A 25,513-nucleotide genomic window follows, 5' to 3' on the forward strand; every position below is an offset into this window, starting at 1 on the left:
AGCCACTGCAGGTGTCCTAGAGCACGCTGAAGCGGTGGGCAATAAGTCAGGGTCATCAGCTGGCGGCGCCGAGCATGACCTGGCGCCCCGCCCGCCAGCGTGCGAGTCCATCTTCTCTTGCCAGGATGCATCACCAGGGCAGAAGATTACGTGCGGGGCTGCATGGCATGATCTACAGGCTTTACTCATGCGTTGCAAGCGATGAAAGCTGCTGTGAGCTGCGTGCCGCCCCCAATGCTCAGTACTCTGCATCTTGATCGCTGTAGCCGTGCGGGCTGTGGTCCCGCTCCTCCTCCTCTTCTTCCTCCTCCTCCTCATCATCATCTTCCACCACTCGCGTCGCCCTGCCCCGCTGCCGCTGGCTGCCCTGCTTGGATGTGCCGGCCCCCCCATCGCCCTCGCGATCCGCATCCTCATCCATCGGCTCTGCTGCTCCCTGCTCCTTCAGGCGCCTGATCTCCTCCTGCACAACCAGGAAAGTCGTTGTCGTCCTTGCAGGGTCAGCCATGTTGAAGTGGCCAGCTTCAGCGATCCACACCGCTGCAGCACGGCCTGCTGAGACGAGCAGCAGCAGGAACTGGGCCAGGCAACTGGTGCCAGTGCCTGCCAGCAGCGGCAACAGCAGGCAGCCGGGGCCCGCAGCCGGAGCCAGCGGCCGCCGTGCCGGCATACCTGCGCCGCATCCAGCTGGCCCTTCAGCTCCCGCAGCTTTTGCTTCTTGCTGTTCAGCAGTGCCGCAACTTTAATGTTGGTCTCCTTGTCGTGCTCCAGCTTTTTGTTCACATACTTGTCCACTATGTCCTGGCTGCGAGCCAGCTGCAACAGAACAAAGCCCCACAACAGGGCAGTGCCTATTCAGTTCAGCCTGAGCTGAATCTGACGCCCCCAGACAGCTGGCAGCACGCCGCCTGCATGCCTGGACCTGAACTTGAATCCCTCCACGCTGGCACACAGCCCGCAGGCAGCTCCCACCTGCTGCTCAAACGCCTTGTTCTGCTGCACCAGGTCCAGGCTGGTGGCTTGCAGGGCTGTCAGGTTGCCCACCAGCAGCTCCAGCATCGAAGCAATCACAGGCGCGGCCGGCACCGCCGCCGCCAAGGAGGCCGTGATGAACACCCTCACCCCTGGGTTCTGAAACGACACCTTGAGGTCCTGCAGGCAAGCATGTACACGACGATAGGAAACCACCAGACAGGGGGGGAGGGAGCAGCACACCCTCTGCTGCTGCACGAGCATCTGCTGCTCAACGGCTTGCCAGGCTGGAGGCGGAGGCAGCATGGACATGGGCAGGCCCCCGTCCCCACCCACCACGCTACCATCAAGGTTTGGCACCACTTCCGTCCTGTACTCCACATTCGCCTCCTCCAGCTCGCTCAGAGCCGCCTGCAGGTGCCTCAGCTTCTCCTTGCCCTGGCCCTTGAGGCTCGCCGATGTCACGCCTGCAGATGGGGCAAGCCAGCAGTGCACTATCGCCTTGACAAAAGGTTCACTAGCCTGTGGCTGCCGTAGCAGAGCGAGCCTCCTGCCAGAGGGCTGCCAGAAGGCAAACTCGCCTTGCACCGTCCAGGCCCCAGCGCCGTCGGTCAGCGCCAGGTCCGCGGTGCCTTCCTGGCCCGCCGCCGCGCGGTGCGCAATAGAGATGAAGTAGGCCTTGTGGCTGTGGGCATCCTCAAACCGCTGGCAGCTCCACAGCTCCTTCTCCGCCATGCTCGGCACGATCAGTTCTCCGGTTGCTGGCCTTAAGGTTGCTCTTGACAATGCAAGGATGTGCAGGCAGTCCCAGACAATGCCGCAGGAGGAAACAGCACAAACGGGACAACAATGGTGAGCGACACGCTGCGGCCGCTGTGCCACGCCGCCCGTTCTGCTTCCCACAGCTAAAATGCGAATGAAGGCAAGTTTGTTGGTTTACAGGTTGTTTTCGAGGCTGCATACCTCCCAATGGGATGCGGCACAGGCCATCCAGGGCTCCCTAGACAGATGCGGCGCCACGCCGCCATCCCTGTGCGACGATCAAGCTTGGTACAGGCGCTTCCTGCGCCATGCTGCTGCACGGCGGTGTGCCCAGCGCCACGCCATGGTACGGCGCAGGAGCCAAAGATTCAGTGCTAAGCTGCTGCTGCTGCTGCCGGCTTGCCCGCCGGCTCACTTCTTGGGTGCTGGCGTTGTTCCGCGGTTCATCTGCTTGAGTGTGGTGCTCAGCCAGTCCAGGCCCTCATACAGACCCTCGCCGCGAGTGGCGATGGCGCCCTGCAGAACGAGAATCGGGGACAGGCGAACAGGGGAGACAGGCGGGGGTGACTGAATCGGCCCACACGAGAGACGGCCAGGCAGAGTGGCAGCGGCTTGCTTCCAGAAGCCCCGCTGCCTGCTGCACGGCCCTGTCCTCCCCCTGGCCCCTTGCCCGCTGCGCCCAGCGCACCTGCACGTGCCACTTGCGCGCCTTCATCTGCGGCAGCCCCATCGCCTCGCACGTCTCGGCGGGGCTCAGCGCATCCTTGAGGTCCTGCTTGTTGGCAAACACCAGGATGGCGCTGTGCCGCATGAGAGGGTCCTCCACTATTTGCTGCAGGCAGGAGGCGGGCAGCAGGAGGTGCAGGCGCACGAGGCAGAGCACACGTGGTCGAGGCGGGCGCAAAGCGGGAGAGCAGAGCACAGCCGCTCTGCGGGTGCAAGCCGTTCCCCAAACCGCCGTCCCCTGCGCCCCGCCAGCGGCCGACGTGGCTCACCTTGAACTCGCTGGCGGCGCGCCCCACGCGCTCGCGGTCGCAGCAGTCCACCACATAGATGAGCGCGTCGGTGTTGTTGAAGTAGTGCCGCCACAGCGGGCGCAGCTTCTCCTGGCCGCCCACGTCCCACACCGTGAACACCACGTTCTTGTATTGCACCTGCGCGCCGCACGCAGCCCGGGTCAACAGGGCGCAACAGGGCGGGCGCCGAGGCAGCAGCGCAGGTCCCTCGCAGGAGGGTGCGGGGCACGCGGCAGCAACCTTGGTGCACGGCGGCGGCAGCAAGCAGCCAAGCGGGCTCGCCTTTTCTACGTTGAAGCCGATTGTTGGCACAGTGCTCAGCACCTCGCCGATGTGCAGCTTGTACAGAATGGTGGTCTTGCCCGCTGCGTCCAGCCCTGCATGCCGACAAGAGCGGCCTGGTGCTCTTGCCACGGCAGCTGATGCAGATGCAGCATGCGCAATGAAGGCCAGGGGAGCTCCCCAGCGGCGGCTTGCTCTGCAGCAGCCTCAGCACGCACCTAGCATCACCACTCGCATCTCCCTGCTCCCAAACAACCCGTCAAACAGCTTTCTAAAGGTGTTCCCCATCCTGGCACGCCTGCAAGCAGCCAAGGCCGCGGTGAGCAGGCGGCTGGTGGCGCCGCCACCCAACAGGCGGAGCGGCGGCCGCCCTGCTCCCTGCCCGCGGCGCCAGGCCCTCCCCGCCCTGCGCCCGGCAGTACTTCAAAGACGGCGGGCAACAAGGCGCTGGCAGCTGCTCCAGGTGGGGCTTGCAGCTCGCCGATCACGCGCTCTGCTCACCCGCCACGCCTCCACGCTGTGCCTGCGCCCTCCGATCAATTTCCAGCGCCCCCCGCCAGCTTCAGAGCCCTCTTCCCTCGCGACTGCCCTGTGTCGTTTGACTAGCTGCTGGATGCACTGAGTAGGTGCTGCAGCGACTGGGCTCGTGATCGACTGCCCGCGAAGGCCCACCTCACCGGGAATGCTCTGCGAGGTACATGCAGTGTACTGGTGGCGGGATGATGGAGCCCTCTCTCCAAGGATTACGCCCTTTTTCCACCTGCATCACGACTGGCAGCAATGGTGGCGTGTGTGATGCAGAGCGTGAGGGCTGCCCCTGCGGTGGCTCGGCTTCCTTGCCGCCGGGCCGGTCGCCTGGTGGTGCGCGCAGCCACCGCACTGCCCGCAGAGGTGGGTTGGCGGTCCGATGCCGCCCAATGCACGTGGCCATGCGTTTCTGCCGCTGCAAGGCTCTTCCAGACGCTGGTCTATGGTTGGCACGCCCAGGACTCACCCTGGGCGCACAGCCTGATTCCCAGGTGCACATGCATGGAGCGCTTGCTGGCAGCTCAGTCCTCCCACTGCGCCGCCGCTGCCGCCTTGCAGGTGAAAACCGTGACGCCTGTGGGCGACCGCCTGTTTGTCAAGGCTGAGGAGGCAGAAGCCACCACCGTGGGCGGCATCCTGCTGCCCAGCTCTGCGCAGAAGCGGCCCACGCAGGGCACCGTGCAGAGCGCGGGCAGCGCCAAGGGCGTCAAGGTGCGTGGCGCCAGGCGGCAGGCGCCGCAGCCTGCCCTTGCCCGCCTGCTGCGCCTCACTGCAGCGCTTGGCGCTTCGTTCCCGCCTTGCAGTCTGGCGACAAGGTGGTGTACTCCAAGTACGCCGGCACCGAGCTGGAGCTGCAGGGAGACAACTATGTGCTGCTCAAGGTGCGGCCCGCAGGGTAGCGGTCGGAAGGTTCTGGACGGACCATGGCGCAGGCAGGGTGTGACCGGGTCGTCAGCGCCTGCTGCGGCTATGCCAGGCCTGCGGTTCTGGCGGTGTGTTGTCGGCCAGCGGCAGGGAGGCGAGAAGCAGTTGAGGCACGGACCAGCGGCAAGCAGGCAGCCTGGAAGGCGGAGCATCGGCTGTGGCACGTCGAGCCGTTTATGTCCCGCCTTCTGCTGCCAGTCGTACTCACTCTGGCACCCTTTTGGCACACCCCATGGCGCAGGAGGACGATGTGATTGGCCTGCTGCCTGGCAGCGATGATATCTCCAAGCTGCAGCCACTGCAGGTGCGCCACTTCGCGCACCATTGGAGTGCCTCGCATGTGGAACGCTTTGCAGGCCTCACAGCTGTGCTGCCTGCCATGGAAGGGTTCGCCGCTGTCGTGGCCAGCACAGCCACAGCTTGGCAGGCAAGCCTGCCGAGCGGCTGCCAACATTCGGGCCGCTCTCGCGAACTCGCTCGCCCGGCAACCCGCCCGCCCGCAGGACCGCGTGCTGATTGAGGTGGAGGAGGCCAAGGCGCAGACCAGCGGCGGCCTGCTGCTGACGGAGGGCTCCAAGGACAAGCCCACCATGGGCAAGGTGGTGGCTGTGGGCCCCGGCCGCGAGGAGGAGGGCAAGACGGTGGCACCCAAGCTATCTGTGGGCGCCACCGTGCTGTACCAGAAGTACAGCGGCACCGAGGTGAGGCTGGGGCTGGAGGCCGGCGCCCAGCAGCGGAGCCTGGAGTGCGGCGTGGTTCTTGAGGCAGCTCAGCCAGCAGCCGCAATCATGGGACACCGGGTGGCCTGAACGTGGCAATTGGGTGGCGTGTTGCGGCGGTGCCGCTCTCCTGCCAGGGAGGCGGTAGCGGCGGGTGACTGACCCCGGTGCCACGCCTCCCCGCCCGCCGCTGCCTGCAGTTTGAGGGCCCCGACGACAAGCACTACATCGTTGTGCGGGATGCCGACATCATGGCCCAGCTGGCATGACCTGGCGCCTCCGTCCCATGGGCTGCGCCATGACGCCCGCGCTCCCTTAAACTATATAGCCCCATCCTTTGTGCAACAATGCCTGCCGCCTAGCACGTTTTTCGCGCTCTTCCCCCTGCAGTTTCATTCTCCCGTAGCCACCAGGGCCTCCCGCCCCAGGCTGCCTCTGATCCGCACTGACTTCCAACACAGCAAAACCAAACCAGTAACCAGTCAGTGAGTCTGGGGCACACAGTCTGCCAGTTTGATTTCTGTCGGCTCCCTGGAGAGGGCACCCCCCGCCGGCACGGTGGTACTTCACAAGTACATGCGGTACTTCACAGCTACATGGGTCTGGCTGGTCCAGCGCACTCAGGGGAGTCGTGTGCAAGTTCAGGGGGCCGTGCTGGTCAGGGCGCCAGCCGCTCCAAGCGCCACTGGTCGGAGTCGACGGCACCGCGCACGTACCGCAGGCGGTCGTGCAGGCGGCTGGGGCGGCCCTGCCAGAACTCCACGCGCAGCGGGCGCAGCAGGTAGCCGCCCCAGTGCGGCGGCCGCGGTACCGCCACGCTCTCGTCGCTGTACTGCGCCTCCAGCCGGGCGGCGCGCTCCTCCAGCTCCCGCCGCCCGTGGCGCAGCGGCGTGGACTGCATGGACACCAGCGCCCCGATCTGCGGAGCAGGGCGGGTGGCGGGAGTCCGAGCCAGAGGGGTCTGGGCAGCGGGCGTTTTCATGCAGGGGCACAGCCCGAGGGGGCAGAACAGCCAGGCCGGGCACAAGGCAGGCAGGCGCCGCCTTGGCAAGGCAACCCCGCAGCGTGCGGCAGGCGTCGCGGGGGGGGCAGCCGTCCCGCACCTGGCTGGCGCGCGGCCTGCTGCTGAAGTAGGCGTCGCTCTCCTCCTCGGGGACTCGCTCCACCACGCCCTCCACCCGCACCTGGCGCTGCAGAGGCTCCCACCAGAAGGCCAGCGCCGCCGAGCTGTTGGCCTCCAGCTGGTGGCCCTGCAGGCAGGGGCAGGCAGGAGAGGTGGGCGCCGCACGCACAGCACCCGAGCCATCAGCCGGCGGGCTGACACAGGTAGGAACGCCAGGAGGCATGCACTCTCACAAACGGGGGCATGCATTCTCGCAAACCATACTCCCACTGCCAACCGCCCTCCCCACCCGAACCTCCCCCCAGCACAGCCTGCCTGCCCCCGAGCCACGCCCCCACGCACCTTGAAGCTGTCGTAATTGGTATACCACACAAAGCCGCGGGAGTCGAAGCCCTTGAGCAGCACGTAGCGCACAGACACCCGGCCGGCGGCGTCTGACGTGGCCAGGGCCGTGGCGTTGGGCTCCTTGAGGCCGCAGCTGGCGGCCAGCTTGAACCAGGCATCAAACTCCTCAATGGGCCCCGCCGTGGCCATCTGCAGGCAGGCAGGCAGGCAGGCAGTCGCAGCACCAGCGCTGAGCAAGGGAAACAAGACAGGCCCTGTCGCGGCTACTGTCCTGGCGGTGGAAAGAGCAGCAGCAGCAGCAGTGGCACCAGGCCAGCTGGGCACGCCGTTAGCCAGGCAGGCAGGCAGCCGGCCAGGCCTCCACCGCCGCTCACGTCTGCCTCATCCAGGGACTGCCCCGCTGTCCCATAGGTCATGCGCATGTCTGCCACGTTGGCGGGCCCGGCGGCAGCGCAGCGTGCGGAGCCGCCGATGCGCACGCACTGGCTGACGCCTGGGTAGGGCGGCAGCTGCAGCCGGTACTTGTCTCGGATCTGGGATGCAAGGGGGCATGGCAGGCAGGAAAGGAGAGGAGTGGAGGCAGCGTGGCTGGAGGCAGGATTGCGCAGGCAGGAAGGGACTGCCCCGCAGAAGGCCGTGGCACCTCTGGCTCTGTCTGGCCAGCGCTCAGATGCCTGCCATAGCTGCCATGCACACGAGCCCACGCCCGGTGCTGCCAGCGGCGCACCTGGGGCGGCACAAAGCGGCCGCCGAGGTAGTGGTGGCCTCCGCTAAACTGTTGGGCGCACAGCTTGGGTGCAGTGAGGGAGATGAGCATGTCGGGTCTGAGCCCCTCCCCACTGTCATCCCCCGCCTCCACATTCCACCTGCAGCCGCCAGCCACAACACATCTTCTCGGCTGCCTGCAGGAGCATGCCACTCATGCAGCACCGCACAGCAGGCCGAGGTCCGGGCCGCAGGCTGGCTGGAGGCAGCAGCAGCAGCATGCGGCGGCTGCTTGCCCGCTGGGGATGTCAACCGCCACCACAGGGGGCGGGCTGGCAGCCGGCTTCATCATCTGCGTGGGACACACGACACACGCAGCGCGCAGCATGACATCCAGCAATCTCATGCTACCACGGGCTCACGAAAAGGCGGCAGAAAGAGGCGGTCTGCGGCACCTGGCCGGCCCACACCCCACACGGCAACCAGGGAGCACAGTGCTGCCTGCGAGCCACCCCAGGTTGCCTCCAAGGTTCACGCACCTCTATGAGCGCGTCAAAGGGAGGGCGAGGGGCGCCCTTGAAGGAGAAGCCAAACATGGCATCCAGCACCACATCGCACCGCTCAGCCAGAGGGACCTCCTGCACCAGCGGGCGGCACGGCCGGTCGACCGCTGCCTGCACGGCAAGACGCGCGTTTTCCGTGCGCAGGCACGCTGCTGCTGCTCTCCTCCAGTGTTGGGCCGCCCGGGAGGGGCCCCGGGCTGCACGCCGCCGGGCTTACTTGCAGGTCCTGAGCGCTCACAAACGGGATGCCCAGCGAACGGCACTGCGTGACCAGACCGTTGTACAGGGGGCGGTCGGTGGGCTTGGGGTAGCAGATGGTGACTGAGTACCTGCACAGCCAGGGCCAGGACGGCATGAGCCACACTGGGGTGAGCTGTCGGGCCTCGGGGGGGGCTGCCACCACTGCCCCCCACACGATCTGCCAAAGCCGGTCAAAGGCTTGGTGCCTGCGCCACCCCTGCGACTCCACCACAAGGAGCCCAGTTGCTCTGCCCCATGCGCTGGCTGTGCGGCTCACCCGAAGTGATGGAGGTGGCGCGCCGCCACCAGGCCGTCGCCGCCGTTGTTGCCCGGCCCCGCCACCACGAGCACCCGCGGGTGTGTGCTGCAGTTAGCGTGAAGACCAGCATTCAGCTTCTGTCAGCCAAGCAGGTGTGCCGCTGGGGCGTGCTCTGCAATGCCGCTGTTGCTGCCCGCCTTTGGCGGCCCCTGGATCGTTCGTCACCTGACGGGGTACTCGGTGGCAGCGGCTGACGCAACAGACAGCCCCGCCAGCTCCATCAGCTGGTCCACTGAGAAGCCCAGCGGCCCCATCAGCTCCTCATCCAGCTTCTGCGCCTGCTCCTGCGTGCTGTTGGTACCGGGCCAGGGAGCAAGCAAGAGCAGGCGATGTGGGCACCCAAGGTGGCGGCAGCATTGTGCCGCTGCTCGTTGACGAGCCACTCAGCTGCGACACGCCAGCCAGCCTGCTGCGCACAGGAATGTGATGCCCTCCATCGTGCCGGCGTGGCTGCCAGAGTGCTGGTCCACCGCCACCGCCGCTGCCGCCACGTGCCGCCGCACGGCAGGTGCCCAGACGCCAGAGGGGTGTCGCGCGGGCCCCGACGGGCAGAATCGGGCGAATTGCCTGGCTGCCTGCGCGGTGCCTTGCCCCCAAAGGGTCCTCAGAGAGCGGGACAGGGCGCTGGCGAGCATTCACTGGCTCAGGCGGCCACAGCAGGCCGTTTGAACCGATTATGATGACAAGTCTAGGTCGCTCGGAACGATGCACGAAGGGTTTGGGAGGCCCAAATCCCTTCCTGGACTGCCGCCCCCGCCTGGCGCCCAGTCATCGTTGCCGCACTCAGAGTCCTCTCTGTCTCCCTCGAGACTGATTGGCGCATCATGCATCCACGTATCTTTCAAATCTGAGCAATGAGGCATATTAGAATTAGGCAGGATCCCCGCAAGTCCGCTCTCTCCCTGCCACCGGACCAGCTCCGGTCGTGGCACTGCAGCTGCGCCCTCCTCTACTCCCAGCCCCAGCCGGCCCCGGCTATGCCGCCCATCAACCCATGATTGATGCGTGCTGTACAACCGCCAGATGCTGGAAATCTGGTGGGCTGGAGAGTAATAACCTCGGTGCCGCACCAGCTCTGAGAGCAGTGTCCAGCAGCGGCGGCAAGCTCCGGAAACCCACCCTGCATGCCTCCGCAGGCCCTCTGCTCATTGGTGAACCTTCTCTAATGGCTGTGCGAGCATTTTAATGTGCTCAATAAGGCGGACGGTGGCATGCAGCCCCGCTGTTCCTGCGGGCACAGTCGTCCTGGAGAGCAGGATTGGTCGCTGCCGCCTGCAATACAGGAGGAGTGGGATATGACAGGTTTCATGGATTGCAGCCTGCGAGAGCGACGTTTGCCTGTGGAGTTTGCCCTCCACCTCTCCATGTCCCTGACCGCGTGCGTACGGCCCTTCGGACTTGGCCTCGTTCCGGCGCGAAGGGCAGCCCGATCAATCCACTGGCTGCATGCAGCATTGCCCCCGGGGTGTTGCATAGCGCTTTGGTGACCCACCAGGGTTGACGTCATAGCCGATAAAGCTCGCAGCTTTCAGGCTTGCAACGCTCTGCTCTGTGGCGATCAGAAGGTGGCGGACGTTGCGAGCAGGCCCAGCTGGCTAAGCCTCCTGCAAGCCCCAGAGACATGGTCTCCTTCAGGCTGCCCTCGAGGAGCGGCCTGGTTGCTGCAAAGGCCGAGGAGGCTGAGGAGGAGAGCGTAAGTGGCAGCAGCAGCAGCGACAGCTTCGTGGACGGTGTGCTCGAGGGGCCGGCAACGCCGGACGGTGCTGCCCAGCCCGCCGCCGCCGCTCTCGTGGGCAAGAAGTACTGGCCGCAAGATGAGGAAGTGTCGGCGGTGCTCAGCCAGCTAGACCAAGAAGACAGGGAGATCTGCGATGCTGCCATGGCGAACAGGTGAGGGCTGGGGGCTGGCAGGTGGCAGGCCACTGCCGCCATCTCCGGCATTCAAACGCTGCCCTCGGCCAGCACAGGCAGCACTCCCCTGCTCCCCCTCACGCCGCTCTCTGGCCGGTGTGCAGGTACCTGCGGGCCACGGGGGGTGACGCCAGGCATGCGCTCAGGCGCATCCGCGACACGCTGGCGTGGCGGCGCGAGGAGCGTCCCGAGGGCATCGTGTGCACGGCGTGCGCCGCCAACCGCAAGAGTCACTACATGCAGGTGGTGGGGCACGACCTGGTGGGGCGCCCATGCATCTACAGCTGCCTGGCGCTGGCCACCAACCGAGACGTGGAGGACAACCGCAAGTGAGCGCGGCTGCGGAAGGCGGGCACAGGGGGAGAGGGAAGGCTGTGCCCGCAAGCCAGCGCCCGTGCTGTAGCGGCAGCTCCGCCCACACCCGTCCACACCTGCCCGCTGGTGCTCGCCCCCGCAGGCACATGATATCCACGTTCGAGCAGGCGATCCGCCTGATGCCGCAGCAGTCCGCGACGGCGGCGCAGGGCGGGCGCCCCGTCGAGTCGTGGGTGTGGGTCATGGACTTCCACGGCTTCTCCATCCGCGACTGTGACCCGCGCCTGGCCAAGGTGCGAGCCGGGGCTGTGGTGGTTCTGCCTGCGGTGCCGGCGGCGGCGGCAGAACATGTGGCAGAATGCTTTCATGGGCGGCCCGCTGGCATGCGGCGCTGCATGTGCCTGCTCTTCAATCGCGTGCCGCTCTCCCTGAGCTGCCCGCCTGAGCCCCCTCCTGCCGGTTGACAGCCCCCGCTCCCGCCTCCTTGCAGATCTTCCTCAACCTGTCTGCGGCGCACTACCCCGAGCGCCTGGGCACCTTCTTCATCGTCAGCGCGCCCACCGTGTTCAACACGCTCTGGCGCGCCATCTCCCGCTTCATTGACCCAGTCACCAAGCAGAAGGTGCGGGCCCGGGTTGCCTCGCGCCTGCTGCCCCTCGCACGCTGCTCGCGCCGCCGCCAACCCTCCCTCTCCATGCCCCAGTCCTGCACACAAGCACTGCCTGTACTTGTCCGCCTCACCTTCCCTGGTTATCATTATTTAATTCACTCACCTGTGTGTCATTCATGTCCTGCCAACCCGCAGATCCACTTTGTGGACTTCAAGAGCAAGAAGGACAACGGCAAGCTGGAGGGGCTGCTGGCGCGCTACTTTGACGCCGCCACGTGCCACTGGCTGCTGCGGGAGATGGAGGACAACCGCAACAAGGGGCTGGCCGTCAGCAAGGCGTACAGCTACCCAGACCTCAGGTGGGGCGCTCGCTGCCTTGCCTCACTTGCGTCTGTTGCGGGGTTCGGGTGTGATAGGCGCAATGCATGGCAGGCTTGCCAGTGCTGGCAGTCCGTCTGTGCCTGAAAGACCTTCCATGCCACTGACGTGCTCGCTCCCACGCCCGTCCGGTGCAGCAAGCTGGCGTCGTCGGGACGCGAGGCGCCCGACGTGTCGGCGGCCTGCGAGGTGCGCAGGAAGCAGTCCACCTGCCAGCAGCACGACCACCTGGGCAGCCCCGCCTTCCTGGAGGCGGTGGCGGGGAAGCCAGACCTGCTGCTGCCGCACCTGCAGCAGCTGAGTGTGCAGGAGGACGCCGCCGCGTAGCTGCGGCGGGTGCGCCAGCAGCACCCCCCGAGCTGAAACACGATTCCAACCGAACTGTCTGTCCCTTTCATTTCATTATCTCTAATACGTCCCGGCCCCCAGCAGGCCCCGCCTGAACATTGATCACTCGAGCACTGCCCCAACCTTGTGCCCGCCCGCCCACCCGCCGCAGCACAAGCGCGTGCCACTATCACCCTATGCACGTCGGACGTGCAGGAAAGTCGTTGCCTTTCACTGTATTCCCGCCTGTGACGTGCTGCCCATGAGGGGCGTGCCACCGCTACCGTGTAAATCAGAGAAGCAAAGCGGCATGGATGGGGACGTTGTGCCAATGGTGCCTGCTGAGTCTGCCTGACTCTTTGTCGGTTGGTTACTGACTCAATTCATTACAGCAATTGCTACAGCATTAGAGGACAGAGGCTTGTAGCCCGTGCTCAGTCCAGGCCGCACAGGTCGTCAATGTCCAGGCTGCCCGCCTCGCTCGCCATATCCTGGCCCTCGTCCTGGCCCACCGCCGCCTCCGGCACCGCGGGCGGCGTCGGCGGCGCCGCCTGCCCGCTGGCATCTGTCGCCGCTGCGGCGGTGCCAGGCTTGCTGCCGCTCCCACCACTGCCAGTCTGGCTACCGCCGGGCCCAAGAGCGACAGCTCGCGGCCTGCTGTCGCCGCTGCCGCCCTGCAGCAGCCTGCCGGAGGTGCCGGCTGGCAGCGCGGCGGCGGCTGCGCTTTCCTCCCTGATGTCCTGGTAGTCCTGCCAGGACAGCAGTGGTACCGCATACGTCTCCAGCTTCTCGGTTCCCTGCTCACGGTACACATCCAGCAGCCGCTCCACCTGCGGTACGACAGGCACAGCAGGCGGGATACCAGGTGAAGGGGCAAGGGGCCAGCACAGCGACCAGCCCCGCCACCTGCCCGCCTCTCAACACCTCCGCCCCATGCCCCATGCCCCGTGCCCGCCACCCACCGTCATCTGCGTGGCTTTGGGATACTGCAGTACCATGTCCAGCTCGTTGGCCTCCAGCGCCAGCATCTTGTCCATCACAGGCTCGGGCAGGGCGGGGTACTACAGGGGCTTGGGGGCCGCATGGCGGGGCGGGGTCAGCTATGGGTGCACAGCAGCGGTGAAGAGCAGGCGGTCCGGGAACTCGCAGCCGACTCCCCTCCCACCCCAGCCCGACCGCAAGGGCTCGCAGCGCTGGCTCCCCACCCCCACCTGCGCGCTGATGCGCTTCCTCATCCACTCGTAATAGTAGTAGTACTTGGGCCGCTGGCGCAGGTACTCGGGGCGCGCCGCCTCGCGCTCCCCAGCCAGCTGAGCCTCCAGCCCGGCCGCGCCGTTGGCCTGCCGGTGGGGGGCGAGGTGGGCGAGGAGTGGGGCAGATGCAGGCCGCAGCGGCTGATGCTCAGGCTGCCGGCGCCTGGCCGGCTCCCAGCGCTTGCCCTGCGCGCAGGCTCCCAGCCCGCGCCGGCCGGCAGCCTCCCGGCCCCGCCCGCCCACCTGCAGCGCCGCCGCGCACTCCTCTGGGATGCGCCGCATCAGGCGCTCCAGGGCCGCCGCGTATTCCTCGCTCTCGGGCTGCAGCTCGGCAGCCCGGGCCATGGACAGCGCAGCCAGCACATTGTCAGCCAGCGCCTCCAGCGCAGCAGACTGCAGGGCCAGCGCCGCGGGCCAGGCCGAGGTGCGGCCCGCGCCCGCGCCGGGAGGCAGCGCATCGGCAACCACGCCGCCGCCGCCGGCGCCGCCGCCGCCGCCGTTGCTGAGCACCATCGCGCCGCTGGAGCCCGCGCCTGCTGGCCCCGCTGCTGGCGCTGGTGCTGCTGGTGCTGCTGCAGGGGGCAGGTCGTCCAGCTGGGGGCCGTACACCAGGGCAAAGCGGGCGTCCTTGAGCGCCTGCTTGGCGTTGCCGGCAGCCTGGTAGGCGGCGCCGCGCAGGAAGGCGGCCTCGGCGCGGGCGGGGCGCTGCCCCGCCGCCCACGCCTCGCACAGCAGGTCGCGGGCCTGGGGGTGGTGGCAGGGGTGAGGCGGAGTGGAGCGGTGGAGGTGAGCCTCGGCGGCTTTCTTGGCTTTCCGGGCATGGCCAGGCTCGCACACCCGGCCTGCGCCCTGTCCCGCTCCCTGCCCCGGCCCTGCCCCCTCCTCACCTCGTCCTGCAGCGGGTGCAGCGCAGCCTCCAGGTGCGCCACCAGGTCTTCCTCCGACAGGCGCAGCTCGGGTGGCACCGGCTTGATGAGGCGGCCGTCTCGGCTGGAGAGCGGGTTGGGCGCCTGCGCCGCCTCCACATGCCGGGCCCAGTACTTGGCCAGCCAGCCCACCGGCAGCTCCTCAGCTGCCAGCCGCAGCGCGGCTTGCAGCTCGGGGCAGCCGCGGCAGGTCGCCAGGCCCTGACGGTAAGCTCGCACTGCCTCCAGCAGCTCTCCCTGGGCAAGCAGGGCCTCCGCCTTGCGGTGCACCGCCTTGGCCAGCTGCCCCGGCGGCGGCGCCTCATCTGCCTCTGCCAGCAGGTGCAGGGCCGCCTCCGCGTCCTGCAGCGCTTCCTCTGGGCGTCCTGCGCGCAGGAGGCAGGGGGCAGGGCATGGGATGTTGCGCCAGGGGCTCGAGCCACAGCCCAAGCGGAGTGCGGCAGCAGCGGCAGAGGGTGGCAGTGCCCACCCAGCTTCAGCGCCGTCAGGCTGCGGTTGCACAGCGTCGGCACGTGCTCCTCGTCATCGTCCAGCGCTGCAGAGTACCTGGCGAAGGCCTCCTCGAACTCTCCAGCCCGGAAGGCTGCGTGGGGGCGTCATGGTCAACTGGTCAACACCCCGCAGCTGCCGCTGGTGCTAGTTGGGCGGCAATACGAACGCTGTGCATCCCACAAAGGCCATCGGTGCTGCGGGAAGCTGCAGAGCCTGCCCCTTGGAACCCACCTTGATCGCCCATAGTCTTCTGAGGGTTTTGCACCTCCATCTCCTGCTGCATTGCGCTGTCGTATGGTATCAGATGTTTGAAATGCGGCAAATGCCGCGTCTTGGCCTTTTTGCCCACCGCCCACGTGGCCGAAACTCGCCATTGCATCGTTTGAGGATTGGCCATGATGCATGGCATCTTGGGGCATACGTCTATTGGCGTGAGCAGCACTGCAGGGTTTGCGGCTTCATAATGTTTCTGCGACTGGCGCCCGCCCTGGCTACCGCCGCTCGGACGGTGGGAACCCGCAGCAGCTTTGCAGGAAGCTCCCTGCAGCTAATGCGCGGCGGGCATTTGGCGGTGGCGCCACAAACTCGGCAGCTCACCGTCAGCCCCGTCTGCATGGGCAGGTGAGCACCTTCGGACTTCCTTGTTGGCACCCCCGTGACCATCATTTGCAAGACAGGCCGCCGCCCTGTCGGCCGCCGCCCACTGCTGCTGCCGCCCAACGCTGCCGCTGCCGCCGCCCAACGCCGCTGCAGCCACTGCCGCCCCTGGTCCTGCGCTACCACTCCTGGGGCTGCGTGTCGTGGCCGCAGGCCAGCCACGCAGCCGCATGTGTCTGGCCCGAGCACTTGAGCCATCTGCCAAACCCTCGCCTGCCTCGCCGCCCGCCGCCTCCCGCAGGCGCAGCGCCAAGATTGCGACACGCAAGGGCAAGGCGGACGCGCAGAAGAGCAAGCTGTACGGCAAGATCGGCAAGCAGATTGCGCAGGCGGTGCGTCAGGGTGGCCCCGACGCGCTGGGCAACCTGCGGCTGCGCGACGCGCTGGCGGCCGCCAAGATGGCGCAGGTGCCTGTGGACATCATCGACCGCAACATCAAGCGCGCCTCAGAGTCAAAGGCAGACTACACGGAGATGACGTACGAGGCGTACGGCATTGGCGGCACTGGCTTTGTCATCGAGTGCCTGACCGACAACATCAACCGCTCCGCCTCAGACGTCAAGGCCGCCATCACCAAGGCCGGCGGCAAGGTGGGTCTTACGTTGCATGGGGCGGCCACACCCTGGCGGGGGCGGGTGGGGAGAAGAGTGGGCAGCTAGGCGAGCAGGCATCGGTGCACCTGGGCCCGATGTCGCCGACACACGTGCAGCCTTATGCCAAGCGCTGCTGCTGCTGCTGCTGCTGCTGCTGGTGCTGGTTGGTGCAGGTGGCGGACCCCGGCAGCGTGCTGTTCAACTTCCAGCGCCAGGGCCTCGTCATGGTGGATGGCAGCGAGGGCGAGGACGCGGTGTTTGAGGCGGCCATGGAGGCAGGAGCTGCAGACATCCAGCAGCACACCGACGAGGACGGCGCGGTGGTGGGGTTCAAGGTGGGCAGTGCAGGAGGGCGGGCCGGTCAGAGGGGAGCTGCAAGGTTGCAGCGCCGAGCATGCCTCCCCCGCATTGCTTCTCATCCCTTGCCCCTCCCTGTGTTCACCCCTGCTGCAGGTGCTGACGGCGGTGGAGGACTATGGCGCGGTGAGCAGCAGCCTGGCGGAGCAGGGGCTGAAGCTGCAGCCCGAGGCCTCCGGGCTGGTGTATGTGCCGCTGGTGCAGCAGGAGGTGGACGACGAGCAGTTTGAGGGCAACGAGGCGCTGCTGGAGCGGCTGCTGGCTGTGGATGATGTGGATGCAGTCTACACAACCGTGGCGGGGCTGGAGTGAAGGCAGCTGCTCTGCCGGGCCCATTGGAGCAGCTGCACAGCGCTCCCAATGAATCACCACGACGGCTGTGGCCCGTGCAACGCACTGGGCGCGCCACTCCTCCATTTTTCCCGCATGCGGCATGCTCCTCTGCCCCCCTGCGACGTATCCCTGTTTCCTTGCCCCCTTCCTGGGTTTGCTGCCGCTGTCTCTCCCCGCCGCTGCTTCTACTGTATTCACTTGCTGGGCCAAGCCTGGGCCCATTTTCATGATTTTGCAACATCCACTTGCAAGACAACATCGTCACAACAATTTTGGACATTTTCAGCTGCCCGCAGCCCACACCAAGTGCCGCCTCCTCGCCAACCCCACCTGCGCGAGGTGCTGTCACTGCGGCCAGGTGCTGATGCGGCGCCCCTCTGGCGTATCTATCACCGCAGGCCAGAAGTCTGGCTCCTCTGTGAGGTCATAGCCCTGGAGGGAGAAGCCGGTGTGGAGGTTCATGTCCAGCAGGGTGCGCCCATCATATGCTGCCGTCAGCTCCTTGCCCTGCCAGAACAGCAGCAGCTTGTCCAGCGGCACCTTGAGCTTGCTGCGGCAGTGTGGGGAGGGAGGCAGCAGAGGGGGATGGCAGGCGAGGAGCGGCGGATGTGGTGCTTGGAAACCGTGCTGGACCTGGGAGCGGGCGGTGAGGATGCGGTTGGTGCCCACCTTGCCGCTGCCTGTTTTAAATCCAGCATCGTCTGCTCATACTTGATCCTGCGGTAACAATGGCAGGCTCCCGCATGTTAGTGTTGGAGGTGAGGAGGGGCAGGTGCGATTGGGCTGGCCACCATTGCACAAGAGGTTGCGCTCACCGCACGTCACAGCAAGCTGGGGGGTACTGCTTTCCCTTCCTGACCACAACGAAGATCTGGTTGCCTTCAGGGCTTGCTGCATTGCATGTTATACATCGAGCAACTCCTCATTTTCGGCAGCAGCTGGCGTGGCCCTCGCCCATAACCCGCCGCAAGGGCACCGCTGCACTGGCGGCGGCGCCGGCCTGCATCGAGCTGCTCTGTCACGGGGACATCCGATGGCTCTGACGAGTGCATCCAGCGCTCATGCAGCCGCGGTGCTGCGAACAGAGCTTGCGAGCAGCTCCGTTGACCGGCTCACCCATCTCGTTTGATCGGCTTCGCGCAAGGGGCGTGTGTCTTGCTTCTTACAGGAGTTGATCAGCAAAGAATCAAGTGCGGATGGAGTTGCGAAGGCGTGGAGAGGGAGACCAAGAGGTTGCCAAGGTGGCGGCAGCGGAACGGCAGGGTGCGGCGGGTGGCAGCGGAAGAACCCTGTCAGCTCTCCTTCTTGGCCTCGACGCTGCTGCCTCTGACCGCCGGCAGCGGCTGCATGCCCAGCTGGGCAGCCACGCTGGGGAACAGCCGCTGGAACCAGCCATCGTTGGCTCTTGCCCAGCTCATGAAGCAGCTGTCTGCAACCAGGAGGGAGGGGCTTGCTGGATGGGCGGCCACTCCCACTCATGATTGCATTCCAGCACCCCGCAGCGCTCACCTAGGATGGTGAAGGTGTTGACCACCAGCAGCTGGTACTGCACAGGCACGAGCTTGAAGTTGGCTGCCTGTACCGCTGGCCACACGGCCAGCTCGGCGCTGAAGGTGGGCCAGAAGTCGCGGCGCAGCTTGGCCCTCACATCCGCCATGGTGCCCCCCTCGCACACTGTCATGTGCGTGAAGTAGCCCGCCACGTGCAGCGGCCCAAAGATAGCGGTGTCGGCAACCACCTGCGCACAGGCGGCAGGGCAGGGGCCGAGGGTGAGGTGGGGAAGAGCAGCAGGCTGATGACCATGTCCCCTTCGTCGGTGCTGGTGGCTGCGGGGCGCAGAGCAGCCGAGGCCTCCTGCTGTGCCCACCTTGCCACCCACAAATGCCAGGCTGCCAGGCGTGAGCAGCGCCCGGGCTGCCCTGTCCAGGCCCAGGTACCTGAACGGGGTTTCAAGAAACCTTATGAAATATGGCGAGGCCCTGATTCATACCAACAGGCAGCCATTTGCGTTCATTAATCAACTGAAGTGGCGTTTCCTCTTCCTACCAGGCGTGGCCCACGGGCCCGATGAAGGCGCTGCCATATGCAGCCGTGAGCAGGTTGCGCCGCAGGTCAAACGGCTGGTCTTCTACCCGCTGCGCCAGCGCATCCCCCGCCGCCCTGCAGGTGCCGCGGCGGTAGCCAGATGTGGAGTGCGCGGTGGCGGGTAGGCCGGCAGCAAGCGGCAGGGCAGGACGCAGCCGCTCGATGCAACAACCAGGCGCACCACAGCATGCCGGTGGACACGATCTGCGTCCCCCATGGGTGCTGCGCCAGCTGGTCGGCATAGACCCGGAAGGCGCGGGCCAGGAGGCCGGCCATTCTGCCCCTGTTGCTCCGCGGTGCTGGGAGGGCGGCGGCGGTGGCGGCGGCAGTGAACTACTGTCTGCCGGTGCGCTGCACGGTTCTGGGCTGCCCAATGCCGTCAATCGGGTCACGCTGCAAGCCCTGTAAATCAGCCAGGGAGCGTTGGGTCGGAATGCCTCACTGCCTGTGCCTGTGCGCTAGACTGCCATCAGCGTGTTGCTCGCGGTGCTGCCAGAATGTGGGATGCAGACTAGCGATGCCTATGGTTTGCTGTCTCGTGCTGTGTGCGGTGCCAAGTTTGCAATGCAAACGCACAAAAGAGCGGGGCACCCCAGAGCCTGCATTCGGTCCCAAACTCTCATGCTATCCATCACCCGACGGTCTGAGACCCCGCAGGGCTGCACAGCTCTCCCCACCTCGCAGGCAGTTACTCGTCTCCACGCCCCGTGCTGCCTGCCCGGCGACCTGGCGCCATGGGCAACCTGCAGAGCCTGGACAACCGCAGCGCCGGGCTGAGCAAGGCGGAGCTCGAGCGGATGGAGCGCAGGTGGGCGCCGCTGCGCCTGGCGGCAGCTGGCGCCAGGCGGCGTGCAGGCAGAAGCAGACGGCTGTTCCCTGCCCTCTGGCAGCCTGCCCCTCACCCACCCAAGTTCACACAGCCGCACACCCCGCACTCTCGCCCGCCTCACCCCACCTGCCGCCACCCGCTGCCGCGCCCGCGCCCGCCAGGCTCAAGCGGCTGGGGCGCGGCGAGAAGGAGCTGGCGCGCTCCGACTTCCAGATGATCCCGGAGCTGGCGGGCAACCCCTTCCTGCCCCGCATCTTCGAGATGTACGACCAAGACGGAGACGGGTACATGAACGCCCGGGACCTGCGCTCCCTGCTGGACAGCCTGACCGCGCTGGCAAACGAGGAGGCGCGGTTCCAGTGTGAGAGGGGGGCTGGAGGGCGGGTGGACAGTGCGGCAGGGCAGGGGTGGTGCAGAGGGTGGCCGGATGAGCGGGCATGGGGTGGCAAGGGACCGTGAAGCGCCGCGGAGCTGGGAGGGAGGGCCTGACCCGGGTTCCTGATGCGCGAGGACAGCCTTGCCTGAACCCCGGCCTGCCCCTCCCTGCCCCCCAGTCGCCTTCCGCATCTACGACGCCGACGACGACGGCTTTGTGACGCGCAGCGACCTGCTGCGCCAGCTGCAGCAGACCAACCGGCGCGGGCTGTCGGCGCCGCAGCTGGAGCAGATTGCGGGCAGCACGGTGGCGACGTTTGACGCGGACGGAGACGGCCAGCTGTCGTACCAGGAGTTCCGGGCGCTGCTGTCCGCGTCCAGCACAGAGCGCAACAAGACGCTCAACTTCTAGGCTGCCTGGCAAGCCGCCGCCAGCCGAGCCGCCCCTGGTTGTACTTGCTTCTGCCGAGCTTTTACTTGCTGCCCACCCAGTTTTGTCGCTGCTGCTCTGCTCTTGTGCTCTCTCCTGCTTCGCTCCCCACTCTGTTCTGCTTTGCTCCCGACCCCACCTGCTGTATCCCCCGTCTTTCCCTCCTCCAAGGAGATCCCTCCAGTTGGTTACACGTAAGCGCCACGGTAACAGGTGGCCTCCCCGAAACAGCTGGCGCAAGCTGCCTCTCACCAGCCGCCCTGCGGCTTGGCGGCCGCGCCGCGCCGCAGCACCGCATCCCGCGCCGATGCCTCCATGTAGGCCGAGTGTGCGTCGCGCCGCCGGTGGTGCTCGCTGGTCAGCTCTCCGCTGGACACCATGGCGCTCACCGCCTCCTGCCGGTACTGGTAGTCTGCCTGCTGCCGGCTGATGTAGCTGCCCGCCCCCGAGGTCGTCCCCGACGATACCACGCTCCACAGGCTGCGGCTGATGCCCCGCATCTGCGCACGCAGCGCCGCCGCCTCGCGCTCCTCCTCCGCCTCCTCGCCGCCATCCTGCGCGCCGCCGTCGCCGCCGCCTTCCTGTACCTGCTCGGCCTCTCCTGCTGCCTGCGGCGCTCCGCCGGTGGCTGCAAATGGCAGGGGCTGCCCGGTGCCACGGTGCGCCTCCAGCAGCCAGGCCACCTGCCTGTCCACCTGTGCTGGGTCGACGTCTGAGCTGTCTCCTGCTGCTGCTGCCAAGCTGTGACTCTCCACCTCGGCCGCCTCTGGAGGCAGCACAATGCGCCCCAGCTCGATCTGCTTCTGCAGCATCTGATGGAACACCCTGCACAGCACCAACCAGGCCCCAGGGGTGCAGCGACTCGAGTAGGCGGCGGTGGCGCCATGTCTTGTGGCATGTGCCCTTGACCGGCCCGCAGCTTACGTGGTCTCCTTCCTGATGGTCTCAGAGATGGCGGCCGAGCGCGCGGCGTTGAGGAAGCCGGCCCTGTCGTTGGTGGCCTGCTTTGACGGCGTGGGAGTCATCGCGGGAGGTCGCCTGGAGTCTCCAACAGCAAGATAGATGCCATTGACCAGCGTCAGTGGCCTGGTAAATGCGCATTTTGCATTCGTCAGTACGCCGGACTGTACCCCACCTCGTGCTCTTCGTCCTGGTCGATGGGGGGCCATGCGTAGAGCGCGATCCACTGTACCACTACTGCCAGACGCCATCAATCGCCCTTGCACCTCTGCAAGGTTCCCTCGTCCATCACATCTGCGCCGCGCCCCTCCCCACCCCTATGGCGCAACCCCTAGCTCTCACAGATGCAGCACACGGCGAGCAAAAGGGCTGGCGGCGCAACCAGCACCTCGTAGACTCCCTGCCGTATGTGGATGGGCTCTCCCCGGCAGAGAAGCAGGCTATAGACCAGCTGATAGAAGATGAGGTGCGCTGGCGGGCAGCCGCCGGCGCGCGCACGTCCCAGCCAGGGCCTGGCAGCCGGCTCCGCAGCCGCCCGCCCTCCCGCCGACGGGCAGCCTCCCTGTGCCGCTCGCCCCGTGCCTGCAGATGCGCAGCAGCAGCAAGCGGCCCTCCGACTACCTGGGCGACCTAGAGCCGCTGCCCGAGTCGCGATTCAAGGTGTGGGGCGAGGCCGGGCCCGCGCTTTGGTCGCCTCGTTTCCAGCAGCATGCTGCGCAGTTCCCCGGCCCGAGCCTGTCGCCTGGCTGCCGGCCCACCTCGCTGCCGCTGGCCGGCCCCCTGCCCTGCGCAGGACAACGGGCTGCTGGTGAAGGAGATGGCGCGGGTGGCGGCGGGGGAGGGGATGCAGGCGATGGACACGGCGAGGTACGGGCTGGACCCGCCGCCGCCCACCAAGCGCAACGACTACGCCAGCTGGCGCGCCGCGCTGGACAACGCGTACGCCCAGCTGGAGCACCAGTACAACAGGTGCGTGTGAGGGTTGTGTGTGTGTGATTATGTGTGATTGTGGGCGGGTGGTGGCGGCCGTGTGTACCTGTGTGTTGCGCAGGCGGTTCTTCTTTTGCGCGGGGCGCCGTCGCGCCGCCCAGTGGCACGACGGCTGCCTCCGCCTGTGCCCCCCCATTGCCCCTTCCCCTGCCCCCCTGCTCGCCGCAGGCTGGTCAACCTGGAGCTGCTGCTCAAGTTTGGGCCCGACGCCTGGCGCATGCACAACGAGCAGCTGGCCTCGTTTGTGGCGCGGCTGCAGTCGCAGCTGGCCGACGTGCGGCGCCGCGTGGACGACCTCAACCGCGAGCGCAAGCTGCAGCAGCACGCGGCGGGGGCGGAGCTGGGCGCGCTGGAGGCCGAGTATCTGGGGCTGGTGCACAAGAATGCGGAGATCGAGGCGGCGTGCCGCGGGCTGGAGGCGGAGGTGGCGGCCATGCGGGATGCCCTGCCCAAAGACCAGCAGCAGGCGGCGGGCGGGCAGGCAGGCGGCGAGCAAGCAGACGGCATGCAGGAGTGAGGCGCGCCGGCGCGGCTCGCCGCGTGCCCGCCCAGCTCGCATCCATCGCACTGTTTTTTTCTCGCTCTGCTGCCTTTCCATCGTGGCTCCCTGTCGCTGCTGCATGTAACACGCACCGTCGCAGTGGCAACTGGGAGGGAGGCAACACGTGTACGGCACCGGCTGCCTGGCACGGCAGGCCGGTGCCTGGTCTGGGAAGCTCTCACTGCCAGCTGGCAATCTCTTCACTGCCAGCTCCAAGACGCCATGTTGCCCTGCCCCAGCCACACCGGCGCAGGCGCCTCCAGCATGTCCAGCGCAGCGGGCGGGCCGCCGCCAGCCTCTGCGCCGCTGCCGCCGGGCTGGCCGGCGCTGGTGGGCTGGCCTGGGGGCGGCACGTGCTGCACGCTGACGTTGGCCTCTTCCGACACCTCTGGCACTGCAAGACATGGAGAGGGGAGGGCAGGTCCAGGCGGGCGTCTGCACCATGACTGGTGCCCTGCCGCCCGGCAGGCAGAGTGCTACCGACGGCAGCTGCCGGCCTGCATGCCGTGGAGGCACCCAGCGGCGCACCGCAGCATGCGGCAGCAGCGCAGCATGAGTCGCCTGAGGGCCTGCCGCGTGAGGCGAAGCAGAAGGCAGCGCTGGCTGGGCCCCACAGCCGCATGCTGCGGGAGTACTGGTCGAAGAAGGGCAGGTAGCTGCAGTGGGGAGGGCAGGAGGAGGTGGTTGGGCGAGGCGAAAGAGCCGCTCTGGTGGCAGCAGCGCAGGCGGCAAGCAGTGGCGCGGGGGCAGGGCAGCAGGCCTGCCTGGCAGCAGCTCTGCCCGCCCACACAGGGGCTGCACCGCAGCGGGCACCGAGGCCGGCATGCAGCCAAGTGCTGGACCTCCCCTGCCCCCACCCCCGCTGCCGCCCTCACCGGTCCAGGAACTCGAGCGTGGGGTTGAAGGGGCGGCACTGGGTCAGCGCGCCCAGCCAGCCGGGCGTGGCGGCGCCAGCCGGCGGCGGCGGGTCGCGCGGCGTGTCGTACACCACCCACCGGAACTGGGGGCTCTTGGAAAGGGACACCAGGGCTGCAGGCAGGCAGGCAGGCAGGCAGGCAGGGGTTAGTGGATGGCAGGAAACGTGCCGGCCAGCCAGCCAGGCACCAGCAGTCCCAGCGGTGGACCGACCGCCGGCAGGCAGCAGGCGGGCAGGCAGGGCGCTGGGCGGCGGCGCGCGCGTGCGACTCACGTCCCGCGCCGCGTCTGCGGACCAGCAGGAGCAGGCGGCGGCCGTCGGGGCTCCACTGCATGGCCAGTACTGAGCCGCCGCGCCAGAGCGGCGCGTCGCCAGGCCCGCCGCGCCGCCGCCCCGCCGCCGGCTCCTGCTGCCGCGACGCGTCCGGCATGGGAAAGATTTGGTGGATGGCGCCGCTGCCTCGGAACCAGGCGCGCAGCTCTCCGCGGTCGCACCACGCCACCACGGCGGCGGCTGGGGAGGCGGCGTAGAAGAGGTCACGTGAGCTGAAGAAGGGGGCCACCTGTGGCACAACAGAGGGACCACCCACGCCTCAGCCTGAAGCACACAAACCCAACGATGCCTTGCCTGCGCTCCCAGCCCTCCCCTGTGCAGGCACGGAGGCAGGACAGCCGGCGTGGGGCGGGGCGATGCATCAAACGGTGGAGATGCATCTTTCAGATGGCTCGCCCGCTCGCCTGGTGGCTGAGGTTGAGGAGCAGGGAGGGCGACAGGCGGCTGCCCTCCGCCTCCAGCGCGTGCGCCACGCCAGCCAGCGGTGCCAGCACCAGCACCCCGGCCTCCACGTCTGCGGGCTGCGGGTGCATGATGGGCAGCAGCAGCCAGTCGGCGCCGGCGGCGTCCACCACCCACTGGGGAGCCTGCACAGCAGAGTTGGGTCGGGTCGGGATGAGAGCAGCCAGGCTGGGTGGATGTGGCGGGCCGGGCAAGGCGCTCCAGCCACCAAGCAGCTCACCCATGTGACACACATGAGCGGAGAGCCTCCCCAGCTGCCTCACAATGCAGGCAGCGCCCCGGGATTGAGCGCCAGGCCACTGTCAAGGTCAGCCAGCAGGGCGCGGCGCCCACCTGGCTGCCGCAGGGCAGCGGGTTGGCAAAGAAGCAGTCGTCCTGGCTGCCATCCTCCGCCGTCAGGGTGGCGGCGTCGCACAGCCCCACCTCGCGCTGGCCGCCGTGCCACACCAGGCGTGTGCAGGTGGGGCTGGCGGACAGGAAGAGCGGGCGGGAGGCGCACAGCAGCACCTCCCGCTCCAGCTGCCGCGGCGGCGTGCCGGGCGCGGCGGGCGGCAGCAGCGCGGGCGCCAGGTCCAGCGCCCGCAGCGCCACCACGTCCGTCTCCCAGTTGCTGCAAGGGACAGGGGCAGGGCCAGGCGGTGGGGCGGCGGTTCAAGGCCGCGCGATGGGTGAGGGCTTGGGTGGAAGCATCCGGCAGCGCCGCCCGGTGTGCATGCCGGCGTGGCAACCTGCCAGGCACCCACGCGCGCCCAGGCCTCACCTCAGGAAGAGCAGGCGGGTGCCGCAGGGCAGCCAGTAATAGTAGAAGGGCGGGAAGGGCGATTCCAGGACCAGGCTGGTCACCCGGCCGCCGCTGCGCGCGTCGGCCACCACCACGCGCGCCTCCAGGTGGCCGCCGCCGAAGTCGCCCATCTCTGTGAACGCCACCAGGCCGCCCACCGG

At 67.5% G+C, this 25,513-nt stretch overlaps 11 protein-coding genes across 11 annotated transcripts; 5 read left to right on the top strand and 6 right to left on the bottom strand.

Moving 5' to 3' along the window:
- Window positions 1-238: 238 nt before the first annotated feature.
- Window positions 239-1,707, bottom strand: CHLNCDRAFT_134275 (hypothetical protein; the record flags this gene model as incomplete). The annotated part of the gene is made up of 4 exons (XM_005847349.1): window positions 239-463; window positions 673-816; window positions 973-1,152; window positions 1,309-1,707. 4 exons carry the CDS (start codon window positions 1,705-1,707, stop codon window positions 239-241), a joined length of 948 nt encoding a protein of 315 aa, XP_005847411.1.
- A 187-nt stretch (window positions 1,708-1,894) lies between these two features.
- Window positions 1,895-3,669, bottom strand: CHLNCDRAFT_35570 (hypothetical protein). The gene is made up of 6 exons (XM_005847350.1): window positions 3,534-3,669; window positions 3,251-3,330; window positions 3,033-3,127; window positions 2,730-2,888; window positions 2,423-2,566; window positions 1,895-2,250 (listed from the first exon to the last, which is right to left on the bottom strand). The coding sequence occupies exons 2-6, from the start codon at window positions 3,318-3,320 to the stop codon at window positions 2,146-2,148; spliced, it is 573 nt and encodes a 190-aa protein (XP_005847412.1). The 5' UTR covers window positions 3,321-3,330; window positions 3,534-3,669; the 3' UTR covers window positions 1,895-2,145.
- A 124-nt stretch (window positions 3,670-3,793) lies between these two features.
- Window positions 3,794-5,706, top strand: CHLNCDRAFT_59679 (hypothetical protein). Its single transcript, XM_005847202.1, has 6 exons — window positions 3,794-3,923; window positions 4,119-4,271; window positions 4,364-4,441; window positions 4,726-4,788; window positions 4,988-5,185; window positions 5,404-5,706. Exons 1-6 carry the CDS (start codon window positions 3,813-3,815, stop codon window positions 5,470-5,472), a joined length of 672 nt encoding a protein of 223 aa, XP_005847264.1. The 5' UTR covers window positions 3,794-3,812; the 3' UTR covers window positions 5,473-5,706.
- A 155-nt stretch (window positions 5,707-5,861) lies between these two features.
- Window positions 5,862-8,935, bottom strand: CHLNCDRAFT_134278 (hypothetical protein; the record flags this gene model as incomplete). The annotated part of the gene is made up of 11 exons (XM_005847351.1): window positions 5,862-6,122; window positions 6,307-6,453; window positions 6,669-6,860; window positions 7,046-7,204; window positions 7,399-7,537; window positions 7,607-7,635; window positions 7,916-8,014; window positions 8,157-8,268; window positions 8,457-8,543; window positions 8,664-8,789; window positions 8,916-8,935. 11 exons carry the CDS (start codon window positions 8,933-8,935, stop codon window positions 5,862-5,864), a joined length of 1,371 nt encoding a protein of 456 aa, XP_005847413.1.
- Window positions 8,936-10,119: 1,184 nt separating this feature from the next.
- Window positions 10,120-12,039, top strand: CHLNCDRAFT_134279 (hypothetical protein; the record flags this gene model as incomplete). The annotated part of the gene is made up of 6 exons (XM_005847203.1): window positions 10,120-10,388; window positions 10,514-10,738; window positions 10,867-11,017; window positions 11,215-11,346; window positions 11,530-11,693; window positions 11,850-12,039. The coding sequence occupies 6 exons, from the start codon at window positions 10,120-10,122 to the stop codon at window positions 12,037-12,039; spliced, it is 1,131 nt and encodes a 376-aa protein (XP_005847265.1).
- Window positions 12,040-12,473: 434 nt separating this feature from the next.
- On the bottom strand, window positions 12,474-15,119 carry CHLNCDRAFT_52503 (hypothetical protein; the record flags this gene model as incomplete). The annotated part of the gene is made up of 7 exons (XM_005847352.1): window positions 12,474-12,869; window positions 13,002-13,100; window positions 13,251-13,379; window positions 13,536-14,036; window positions 14,180-14,583; window positions 14,688-14,786; window positions 14,942-15,119. 7 exons carry the CDS (start codon window positions 15,117-15,119, stop codon window positions 12,474-12,476), a joined length of 1,806 nt encoding a protein of 601 aa, XP_005847414.1.
- A 204-nt stretch (window positions 15,120-15,323) lies between these two features.
- Window positions 15,324-16,629, top strand: CHLNCDRAFT_52504 (hypothetical protein; the record flags this gene model as incomplete). The annotated part of the gene is made up of 4 exons (XM_005847204.1): window positions 15,324-15,331; window positions 15,609-15,957; window positions 16,134-16,295; window positions 16,414-16,629. The coding sequence occupies 4 exons, from the start codon at window positions 15,324-15,326 to the stop codon at window positions 16,627-16,629; spliced, it is 735 nt and encodes a 244-aa protein (XP_005847266.1).
- Window positions 16,630-16,995: 366 nt separating this feature from the next.
- On the bottom strand, window positions 16,996-17,348 carry CHLNCDRAFT_134282 (hypothetical protein; the record flags this gene model as incomplete). The annotated part of the gene is made up of 2 exons (XM_005847353.1): window positions 16,996-17,200; window positions 17,320-17,348. The coding sequence occupies 2 exons, from the start codon at window positions 17,346-17,348 to the stop codon at window positions 16,996-16,998; spliced, it is 234 nt and encodes a 77-aa protein (XP_005847415.1).
- Window positions 17,349-17,942: 594 nt separating this feature from the next.
- CHLNCDRAFT_134283 (hypothetical protein) lies at window positions 17,943-19,011 on the bottom strand (the record flags this gene model as incomplete). The annotated part of the gene is made up of 5 exons (XM_005847354.1): window positions 17,943-18,079; window positions 18,160-18,388; window positions 18,518-18,587; window positions 18,697-18,810; window positions 18,917-19,011. 5 exons carry the CDS (start codon window positions 19,009-19,011, stop codon window positions 17,943-17,945), a joined length of 645 nt encoding a protein of 214 aa, XP_005847416.1.
- A 458-nt stretch (window positions 19,012-19,469) lies between these two features.
- On the top strand, window positions 19,470-20,351 carry CHLNCDRAFT_134284 (hypothetical protein; the record flags this gene model as incomplete). The annotated part of the gene is made up of 3 exons (XM_005847205.1): window positions 19,470-19,543; window positions 19,726-19,925; window positions 20,119-20,351. The coding sequence occupies 3 exons, from the start codon at window positions 19,470-19,472 to the stop codon at window positions 20,349-20,351; spliced, it is 507 nt and encodes a 168-aa protein (XP_005847267.1).
- A 1,210-nt stretch (window positions 20,352-21,561) lies between these two features.
- Window positions 21,562-22,958, top strand: CHLNCDRAFT_35582 (hypothetical protein). The gene is made up of 4 exons (XM_005847206.1): window positions 21,562-21,795; window positions 21,918-21,989; window positions 22,123-22,298; window positions 22,488-22,958. The coding sequence occupies exons 1-4, from the start codon at window positions 21,649-21,651 to the stop codon at window positions 22,834-22,836; spliced, it is 744 nt and encodes a 247-aa protein (XP_005847268.1). The 5' UTR covers window positions 21,562-21,648; the 3' UTR covers window positions 22,837-22,958.
- Window positions 22,959-25,513: the final 2,555 nt, after the last annotated feature.

Source organism: Chlorella variabilis, assembly GCF_000147415.1.
Source record: "Chlorella variabilis unplaced genomic scaffold CHLNCscaffold_11, whole genome shotgun sequence".
In the NCBI taxonomy this organism is placed as follows: Eukaryota; Viridiplantae; Chlorophyta; class Trebouxiophyceae; order Chlorellales; family Chlorellaceae; genus Chlorella; species Chlorella variabilis.

Coding starts and splice junctions, on each gene's coding strand:
- CHLNCDRAFT_35570 (XM_005847350.1), bottom strand. CDS start 3,320: ATGGGGAACACCTTTAGAAAGCTGTTTGACGGGTTGTTTGGGAGCAGG. Junction 2,567..2,729: donor GCGCCGCCAGCGAGTTCAAG/GTGAGCCACGTC, acceptor TCCTGCCTGCAG/CAAATAGTGGAGGACCCTCT. Junction 2,251..2,422: donor CGCGCAAGTGGCACGTGCAG/GTGCGCTGGGCG, acceptor CTCGTTCTGCAG/GGCGCCATCGCCACTCGCGG.
- CHLNCDRAFT_59679 (XM_005847202.1), top strand. CDS start 3,813: ATGGTGGCGTGTGTGATGCAGAGCGTGAGGGCTGCCCCTGCGGTGGCT. Junction 4,272..4,363: donor GCAGCGCCAAGGGCGTCAAG/GTGCGTGGCGCC, acceptor CCCGCCTTGCAG/TCTGGCGACAAGGTGGTGTA. Junction 4,789..4,987: donor CCAAGCTGCAGCCACTGCAG/GTGCGCCACTTC, acceptor GCCCGCCCGCAG/GACCGCGTGCTGATTGAGGT.
- CHLNCDRAFT_35582 (XM_005847206.1), top strand. CDS start 21,649: ATGGCGCAACCCCTAGCTCTCACAGATGCAGCACACGGCGAGCAAAAG. Junction 21,796..21,917: donor ACCAGCTGATAGAAGATGAG/GTGCGCTGGCGG, acceptor CCGTGCCTGCAG/ATGCGCAGCAGCAGCAAGCG. Junction 21,990..22,122: donor TGCCCGAGTCGCGATTCAAG/GTGTGGGGCGAG, acceptor TGCCCTGCGCAG/GACAACGGGCTGCTGGTGAA.